The following is a 9,129-nucleotide window of genomic DNA, read 5'->3' as shown; positions in this document are numbered from 1 at the left end:
GGGCAGCCGCGCGTGAACGCGCGCCGTTGTGCAGGCAGGGGGGGTTGTGGCTGAGCAGCGCTGTGCGCGCTCGCGTGCGGCTGTGCAGTGCAGTGCGGTACGGTACGGTACGGTGCGGTGCGGTACGGTACGGTGCGGTACGGTACGGTGCGGTACGGTACGGTGCGGTACGGTACGGTACGGTACGGTGCGGTACGGTACGGTACGGTGCGGTACGGTACGGTACGGGCTTGTGCGCGGCTGTGGGGCTGCAGCCGCGGTTGTGCACGTGGGCACCGCTGTGTGCGGTTGTGCACTGACGGTGTGCTGTTGCTGTTGGTTGTGCGCAGCTAGTCACAGTGGGGCATGGTTGTGAGCAGACGGGCGGCTGTGCATGGTGATGTGTGAGGTTGTGAACAGCTGCGTGCGGCTGTGCGCGCTTTCATGTAGTTGTACACGGCTGTGCGTGGCTGTGCAGCCATGCACGGCTGTGAGCAGTGGTGTGCACGCTTGTTCACGGCTGTGCGTGCCACAGGCGGTGGGTTTCCTCCTGCGAGAGAGCCACGATTGTGGGAAAATTCCAGGCTGTGGGATGCGGGGGGGGGCTGGGCTCCACAGCTCCTGCCCACCCGCAATTAACCCCCCCCAACCCAACCCCAACGTGGGAACAATGACGGCTCAGGAGGGCAGCCGCACACAAAGGGCAGCAGCTCCCGGCCCACATGGCCCCGCTGTCACCTTCCTCTCGGGCCTTCCTCGGGCCTCTGGGTCAGGGCTTCCGGGGGGTCCCCTCCAGCAGCATGTTGGGGTGTCCCCTGGGAGATGGGGATGGCCCCAGGGGTCTGTGCCGTGGCCGGTGGCACCCCAGAGGGTGACCAGCCTCCTCCAGGGCTTTGGGACATCCATCACTGACTACTTGTGGGCAGCCCCAGCTTTGGGGTGGAGGGGAGTGAGACTGGGGGGGCATTTTACAGGGGCCTGTAGGGACAGGACAAGGGGAATGGCTTTAACCTGACAGAGGGGAGACTGAGATGAGCTCTTAGGCAGAAGCTCTTCCCTGTGAGGGTGCTGAGGCGCTGGCACAGGGTGCCCAGAGAAGCTGTGGCTGCCCCATCCCTGGCAGTGTTCAAGGCCAGGTTGGACGGGGCTTGGAGCAACCTGGTCTGGTGGAAGGTGTCCTTGCCCGTGGCAGGGGGCTGGGACTGGAGGAGCTTCAAGGTCCCTTCCAACACAAACCAGTCTATGATTCTGTGACTGTGGAGCGGGATTCCCACCTCTCCAGCCCTGTAGAAGGCACCAGCCTTCTCCTTGTGGGAGCCAAATACTTCACCCTTGGAATGAGAATGCACACACATGCACATGTGTGCTCTACCCTTGTACCGCACCATGCAGCTTGGGGTGCTTAACAACCAGACCCAATTAAACCCAGCCAGGGAGCAGTGGGGCAGCTCCACTGGGGAGGAAACACCATCTGTAGAGCCCAGAGATATTGCTCAGGGGTGCTGCCCCTCCATACCCTAATGTGGCTGGAGCCAAATCGGGGGCCATGGGGATTGCTCCGATTTTCTGGTGGGGCCGGTTAAGACTGAGAGTGAGCAGAAAATCTGGGGAAATAGGAGCTGGGAAAAGAGGGGGGCAGGGGATGTGGAGGAGGAGGAGGATGGTCTGTGTGGACAAGCTGGTCCCTGGGGCAGCCCAAGGCCCCACCGTGATGCTGCAAAGCAAATTAATTAAGGAAGCAATTCCCAGGCAGAGCTGAGCTCTCCCTGCTGGGCCCCTGGGACACTGTGAAGGGTGGGAGCATCCCACTTCTGCCCCAGCCCGCAGTGTCCGGAACGTATCAGGGAACTGTGCGAGGGGACCATTGGATGCACCACTGGAGCCAAAGAGCTTTTAATCCACCTCTTTCCAGGGCAGCTTCCCCCCAGCGGGGCTGCGGCGGCTGCAAAGCAGCCCCAGCCGCCAGGAATTTGTCACTATGCGCTGGGAAAGCTGCTTCCCAACAGCTGCTGGCAGCCGGACACACCAAGCGTAGGCGTATTGGACCAGGAGAGCCGGGGTGAGGGGCTTCAGGGCCCCCAGCATCCCTTCCAGCCAGAGGGATGCTGCTGGCTTGGCTTTGACCCAGCCCAACGGGGCGCTCAAAGCAACCCCTTATGGTAGGCTTTGGGGCACACCTCCCCAAGGGGTGGAAGGGCTGGGGGGTGTCGGTGTCCTTGGGGCCACCAGGCTCCCGCTTCTCTTGGTGCTGAGGGTCCTGCCCTCAGGTCCCTTCTCTGCTGCCCAATGAGGACACCCAGACTGCCTCATCCTTTCTGCTGTTGTGCTTTCCCCTGGCCCAAGGGCATCATCCTGACCCTTGGGTTATCTGTGAACCACAAGGTCTTAATTATGACCCTATGGGGCACCCCAAGCCCCAAGGACATCATTCTGATCCTACGGGGCTTCCCCTGGCTCCAGAGGATCATCCTGACTCTATGGGGTATCCCTGAACCCCAAGGGCATCATCCTCATGCTGTGATGCATCTCTGTCCCAGGAGCATCTTCCAACCCCATAAGGCACTCCCAAACCCCAAGGGCATCATCCTGACCCTATGGGCCACCACCTGGCCCAGGAGCATAAATCTGAGGCTATAGTACATTCCCTGGTCCCAGAGACATTGTCCACCCCTATAGAGGATCTGTAAACCCCAAGGATATTATCCTGACCCTATGGGCCCCTCTCGGGTCCCAGGAGCATCCTCCTGCCCTGTGCCAGCTCCTGGGTGCTGTAGGCAAAGCAGGCAGGGCAGGCAGGATGAACAGGATGGGCAGGGCAGGCAGCACAGGACTGGTCATCCCAGGGTGGCTGCAGGGGCCGCAGGGGGGCTGAGAGGGCCTCCCTTTTGTGCCTCCCCTTTGTGCCCCTCGATTCACTGGTTTGGGCTTTCTTCGGCAGCAGCCGGGGAGGAGGAGGGTGAAGGGGCAGGAGAGGGGGAGGAAGGGCTTGGGGGGTGGGGGGGGTGGCGGGAAACGGCGCTGCCTTTGTGCGGCAGGGCTGGGGACAGCGACGGGGGCACCTCGGCAGTGCCACCCCTCTGTGCCTTGTTGTCCCAGCACAGACACTCATTGGCAGCATGACCAAAGGGCTCTGTGTGTGTGTGTGTCCCCTGCCTGGACACCTGCATCCACAATGCTGCTGATCCCATGGGATGAGGACTCTGGGCACCTCCCTGGGCACATTGCCATTTAGGAACATGGTTTGGGGGTGCTGCCCTCCGTGGTGTCCCTAAACCCCCCATAGCAGGAGATGGGTTTGGAGCGGGTCTGGCAGGTTCATCCCCAGGGGAGCTGCATCCACCCTTGTCCAGGTGAGCACCTCAGGGGGATCTTTCCCTACGCTCCCCGCAGGCCTTTGGCCATTGTCACTGCTCTCACCAAACCCAGCTGGGCTCCAGCTGCCTTCCAGAGGCCCCCAGCTCCTGTCTGGTCCTCCCAAAGCAATCCCTGTCACAACATGGTCCCTAGCGCTTCCCCCTCACCCCACCACATTTTCCATCCTGCCAAGGAAATAGTAACCGGAATGGAGTCTGGCTCATTGTGATTTTACCCTCTGTGGCCAAGAGGCTGGACAGGATTTTGGCTTGGCTGGGGCTGGACTCTGCTTTCGGGGAATCGGTGGGACAACCAGCCCTGGGGAGATGGGGACGATGGGGCTACGGGATGCAGGATGCTGCCACGGCAGCCCTGAGCAGCAGGGAAGGGCTGTTATCCCTTTCCTGCAGTAGGGAAACTGAGGCACTGGCTGCCTGGATTCCCTGTGGGATGGTCCCATAGGAAGTGCTTGTGCCCTGGCTGGGGCCCAGCTGCGGGAAGTGAGAGCAGCCAACCCAACATGACCCAGGGCAGAGGGCACCAAAAACAGCCCGAACCCCCCGCAGCGGTGAGCGAGGCACAGAGCAGCCCTTTCCGCAGCAGCAGAACGAGCTGCTCTGGCCAAATAAACAGATTTGAAGCAAAACAGGAGATTCTGGTGCTGGGCAGATGCCGCCGGATGCTCAACACATTAAATCCCGTTCTTCAGCAGAGAGGAATGCGCGGGATTGCGGCAGGGTCAGAGCAGCCGTGATTTACCCTCGATGTGTGCGGAGGATGCCGTGGGCAGCACAATTCCCTTTGCACCTCATTTATTGCTTTTCCATCCCCATTTTCTCTCCTCCTCCACTGGGTTTCCCACTCCTTCCTCTTTCCCACTGCTTGCTCAGTTCCTGCCTGTTGCCAAAATCCAGGGGGATTCTGGCATCCTCAAGAGCCTGGCATGGAGCATCAGATTTGCCAGGGATGGATCCTGCCCTCGGGCCCAGCCTGTCCCCAAAATGAGCACCAGCCCTTTGGCAGGAAAGCATAAAATAAGCATCACATTCTTCCCTGGGGAAAACATGTGTTGTGTATTGAGCCCACCACCACCTCACAGGCAGGATCATATCACAAGCAGATCATTTTATACACACACACATTTACATGTACATATTTGAACTCCAAAGCCTACGGCACTCATTGGAAATGGTTTCTTGGCAAGGAAAAGTGCATTGTAGACAGCAAGGACATCAAATGAAGTCCAACCAGGCCAAGTGCAAGGTCCTGCACATGGGCCATGGCAATCCCCAGCACAAGCGCAGGCTGGGGGAGACTGGATGGAGCAGCCCTGAGGAGACTTGTGCGTGTTGGTCAATGAGCAGCTCCCAAGAACCCCCCCATGTGCTGGGCTGCACCCCCAGAGCGTGAGCAGCACAAGAGGGAGGGGATTGTCCCCCTCTGCTGTGCTCTGGGGAGGATCTCCCCTGCAGTCCTGATCCAGCTCTGGGGCAACAGCACAAGAGGGACGTGGAGCTGTTGGAGAGAGTCCAGAGGAGGCCACAGAGATGCTGCGAGGGCTGGAGCAGCTCTGCTCTGGGTGCTCAGGGGCTGAGCTTTTCCAGCACTGAGTTCCTGTGGGCATCACTGATGTGGAGGAAAGGTCCTGGCCAGGGTTCCTGTGCCCCATCCCCGCTGGGCTCCTGTCTCCCTCCCCACCACCACACACAGCCCACAGGACCCCATGGAGGGGGGAAGCAGTGGGGCTGGGGGCCCAGCACGGTGCAGCCCAGCACAATGAAGCCTTGTGGCTGGTGACTCTGACGAGAATGAGCCCTGACAGTGGCTGCTCACCCGCCGGCATGGGGCCACCCCCAGTACCCAGGGAGAAGAACCTCAAAATGACCCATCCCAGGGATGCAGCACTCAGAAACAGCAATATATCACTTTATGGAGGGAGATAAAGAGAGAGCAGGGCTGTTTCCAGGGCAGGGTCAGTGGCTGGAGCTGACACATGGGGAGGCATAGGCCATCCCGCTCAGCTGCCTACAAACCAAGGAGTCTCACACACGTGCTCTACAAAGACAGCTTAGTTTATCAAAAAGGTCACACATTTGGTATCGTTATCACTGTAGTGCACATACAATGCCCCCCACCCCCACGGTCAAACCACTCCCCCTGGCTGACAGGCTGTGACCCACCAGGATGACCCGGCAGACACCACGAAGCCACGGTGGCAGGATGGGCAGCACGTCCCGGCCTGTCCCAACCTCTACCCACTCTCACGGCACCTTCCTGCATCGGTGCTTTGGTCCTGCACCAGCTTTCCTCCCCCCTTGCCATCCCCTTGCTTTCTTCAGCCTCACTCCCTCCTTATCCACCCCATGGCCCCTGCCCAAGCCCTCCACTGCAGGCAGGGTCAGGGCAAGGCTCACTGCCATCCTGCTCCCACTTCCACCCCTGACATTGCAAATCACCTCCTGGCCCTTCCACACCCCACTGTGGCACCCACTGCCATGGCCACCCATCACCGTGCCCTCCCGGGGGGAACAACAGCCACCCCCATCGTGCTGCACCCACAGCATCCCCTGAGCCTGCAGCACCCCAGTTCCCTGGGAGCCCCTAACCCCCTGCCCCACACAACAGCACCCCTCACCTGGGCAGTTCCCTGGGAAAACCCCTTCCCTTCCAGCAGGATTTTCTCGGGACCCCCCCAGCCCATCAGTGGATGCTGCTGGAGCCCGGCTGCACAGCAAGGACCAAATCACTGCTCCTCTCAGGCTCTCAGGCGCCATTCAACCCCAGGGATGCTCTTGCTGCCTGTGGGACCCCCCAGCACCTGCGGGGCCGAGCTGTCCTTCCCGCCCCTGAGCCACTCAGTCCATGGGGAACTCGCAGGGGTTCTGGTGTGCGCGCTGTGCCCCCTGGTAGATGCGCTGGAAGTCCCGGTACCGCGGTGCACAACTCAGCCAGGCCTCACCAAAGTGCAGCCAGCCCGTGAAGAGGAAGGTGCCGGGGCCTGGCCTGACGCCGCAGTGCAGCGGGGTGTGGATGCTGCCCACTGGCCGCCCCCCTGCCTGGAACAGGGGAAACTTCTGGCGGTGGATGCGGGCAGCGCTCACCCCGATGATGGATTCCTGCAGCTCCACATCGTTGGAAACGCTCCGAATGCTGCCACGGATCACTGCGAGGGGAAGAGAGGGATGGGTGTCAGCATGGCCCTGACCTTATCCCCATCCCTGTCCCCATCCTTGTCATGATCCCTGTAGCCTTTCCCATCCCTATTCCTGTCCCCATCTCCATCTCCATACCTGTGCCCACCCTCATTCCCACCATTCCCATTGCCACCCACCCCCATCCTTGTCCAAATCCACATGGCCTTCCCTGTCCCCATTCCCATTTCCATCCCTGTCCTCATTCCCCCCATTCCCATCCTTATTCCCACCATTCCCATCACCATCTATTCTCATCTCTCTCACTATCATCCCAGTCCCCATAGACTTCTCTGTCCCCATTCCCATCCCCATCTCTATACCTGCTCCCATCCCTGTCCTCATCCCCATCCCTGTTCCCATCCCCATGTGGCAGCAGGCTCTGTACTGATGCCTAGGCAGGGCAAGCCTGGGGGGGCTTCGGCCCCCAGTTTGAGTTTCCTCCCCTCCTGTTGGGCTCCCAGCACCCGGGCAGGGGCTGCACTCACCAAAGTCACTAGTGCAAATGGCCATGAGGATCTCGGTGTCGTTGCACGGCCGGCAAGCCCCTGCAATGGCCAAGCACAGCCCGTCACCACCCGCCACCGGTGACCGGCCCCTCCGCGCACACCGGGGGACACCCGGCAATGGCAGCTGGGGCAGGCCGAGCCGGGCTGCGGGACACTCACCCTCCCCGGTGAGGCTGGCGGCGGGCAGCGCGGGGCGGGCCAGCCAGTCCCCCCGCAGCTCGTAGCGGAAGGCGGCGATGCGGCGGCTGATGTCGCGGTGCGGGGTGGCCTGCAGGAACAGGGCCACCTTCTCCTGGGGCGCCCAGCTGAAGCAGCGCACGCGGGGCCGCGGCGCCTCGGGCAGCAGCAGCTCCAGCGCCCCGTCCCGCTCCAGGTACAGCTGAGCCCCACGGAACGTGCCCGCGGGTTTCACGCAGGCGGTGACGTGCTGGGGGCTCCCGCCCGTGGCGGCGGCGGTGGCGGGGGGCAGGCGGGGGGCCAGGCGCAGGCGAAGGGCCCCCGTGGGGTACAGCCATTCCAGAGAGCCCTCGGCGCAGGGCAGGGAAAGCTGCTCCACGCTGCCCGCCTCCTGCGACAGCCCGCTGCGAGGCACAGCACTCCCGTCACCGGGACATGCCGGGTGATGGGGACCCCCAGCCCCAGCCTGTGTCCCCCCAGGTGATGGGGACCCCCCCCAGCCCTTATTCTCCCAGCACTCCATGGAGCTGTGCAGGATGAACACAGGGAGGAATAGCACCAAACCCTCGATGCCACAGGCTGCATGTGTATCATTTGGGGGTTCTCGGCCCCACCAACCCCCTGGGTAGGTGCCGCGAGGGTGGGGGGTGTGCAGCAGCACACACCCCCCCCTTGCACCCAGAATGGACTCCCCAGCCTCCCAAGCCACGGCACGCACAGCCTTGGGGTCGCCTGTTCCTTGCATAACCCAACTTTGGGGGATGCCCTGTGGGGGCTGGGGGTTACCATCCCCGTGGGATTCGGGCTCGCGTGGAACCGCTGCCCGAAGCCACGTCTTGCCTGTTGAATATTTAGGGGAGGGGACAAGCGGGAAAGCCCTGCCCGGGGGAGCGGAGACAGCCGTGGGGCTGCTTTGTCCCGGCCACGCTGCTGCCGGGTCTTGTGTCCCGCCCGTGCCCCCCACGGCCTCGCGTGGGGCTTGCGGCAGCCCAGGCCCTTTGTTCCGGAGCTCGATGCCTTTCCCACCACGGCCAGCGGCGCTCCGAGCCCTGCCGAGGGGCCCCAGGGGCCGCGGGGCTGCAATTCACGGGGGAAGGGGCTGCGGGAAGCGTTCCCGGTGAGGCGGGCCCGGACCCCGCACATCCCTGGGATGGGGAAACTGAGGCAGGAGCAGGTCCTAGCATCCCACTGCGACCCAGCCCCGCAGGAGGCGGTGGCAGCCCCTGCACAGGGGGATGCTCCCGGGTGGGGGGCGGGCTGCTAGCCGGGCAGCGGGGTTTGGAGGGGGGATGCTGAGCCGGGGACCCGCGTGTGCCGCCGGTGCCGGTGCCGGTCCCTACCTGCCCCTCCAGCTGCACGGATCCGCAGAGGCGCCGCCGAGCGCCGCGCCCAGCCCGGCCAGGCACAGCGCTCGCAGCGCCCACATGGCCGCGGCCGCGGCGGCCCCGGGGCGGCCCGGCCCTGCCCGCGCTGCCCGCACCGGCCGCGGGCAGGGAGCGGGGAGCGGGGCCGACACCCCGCGCCGCGCCCCAAACTTTCGGCCAATGGCGGCTGTGGGGCGGGGCCGGACACCCCCCACCCCCCCGCGTCTCCCCCCGCACCCGCTGCCTGGGGCACCGGCAGCGCCGGCACCGGCATCCCCGGACCCCCCAGCGGCACCGGGGAGGACACACGGGGGGGGGGGTGGGGGGTGGGCAGGGGCTGAGCCTCGGGGCAGGGCTGGGGCTGCGTGGTGCTCCCCGGGGTGGTACAGCCCAACTGTGCACACCCCAGGTCATGCAGACCCCGAGTACAGGCACCTCAGGCTATGTACAGCCCAACTATCGACACCCCAACTGCGCACACCCGTTATGTGCACCCCAAGATATGTACAGCCCAGGCCCTATGCACGCCAGGCTACACACACCTCAGGCTATATA

The 9,129-nt window shown here is 63.3% G+C and overlaps 1 protein-coding gene across 2 annotated transcripts; it reads right to left on the bottom strand.

Annotated features, from left to right (window-relative positions):
• Nucleotides 1-4,721: 4,721 nt before the first annotated feature.
• METRN (meteorin, glial cell differentiation regulator) lies at nt 4,722-8,674 on the bottom strand. Of its 2 annotated transcripts, XM_061350697.1 has the most exons (4): nt 8,551-8,674; nt 7,193-7,614; nt 7,013-7,072; nt 4,722-6,496 (listed from the first exon to the last, which is right to left on the bottom strand). In XM_061350697.1, exons 1-4 carry the CDS (start codon nt 8,634-8,636, stop codon nt 6,189-6,191), a joined length of 876 nt encoding a protein of 291 aa, XP_061206681.1. In that variant the 5' UTR covers nt 8,637-8,674; the 3' UTR covers nt 4,722-6,188. The 2 variants fall into 2 exon arrangements, with proteins under 2 accessions (XP_061206681.1, XP_061206680.1); XM_061350696.1 differs by lacking the exon at nt 8,551-8,674 and having other exon boundaries at nt 7,193-7,848.
• Between the last annotated feature and the right edge of the window lie 455 nt (nt 8,675-9,129).

Source organism: Neopsephotus bourkii, unplaced genomic scaffold (assembly GCF_033783945.1).
Source record: "Neopsephotus bourkii isolate Nb327-2 ecotype Australia unplaced genomic scaffold, CSIRO-AGI_Nbou_v1 NB_533, whole genome shotgun sequence".
NCBI classification, from domain to species: Eukaryota; Metazoa; Chordata; class Aves; order Psittaciformes; family Psittacidae; genus Neopsephotus; species Neopsephotus bourkii.
This window is presented reverse-complemented; position numbering and strand designations above follow the sequence as displayed.

What these genes read in the sequence shown, in the direction of transcription:
- METRN (XM_061350696.1), bottom strand. Translation starts at nt 7,733, where the DNA reads ATGGAGTGCTGGGAGAATAAGGGCTGGGGGGGGTCCCCATCACCTGGG. An exon ending in CGCCAGCCTCACCGGGGAGG is followed by an intron (nt 7,073 to 7,192) that starts GTGAGTGTCCCG and finishes TGGCCATTGCAG; the next exon opens with GGGCTTGCCGGCCGTGCAAC. An exon ending in CATTTGCACTAGTGACTTTG is followed by an intron (nt 6,497 to 7,012) that starts GTGAGTGCAGCC and finishes TTCCCCTCGCAG; the next exon opens with TGATCCGTGGCAGCATTCGG.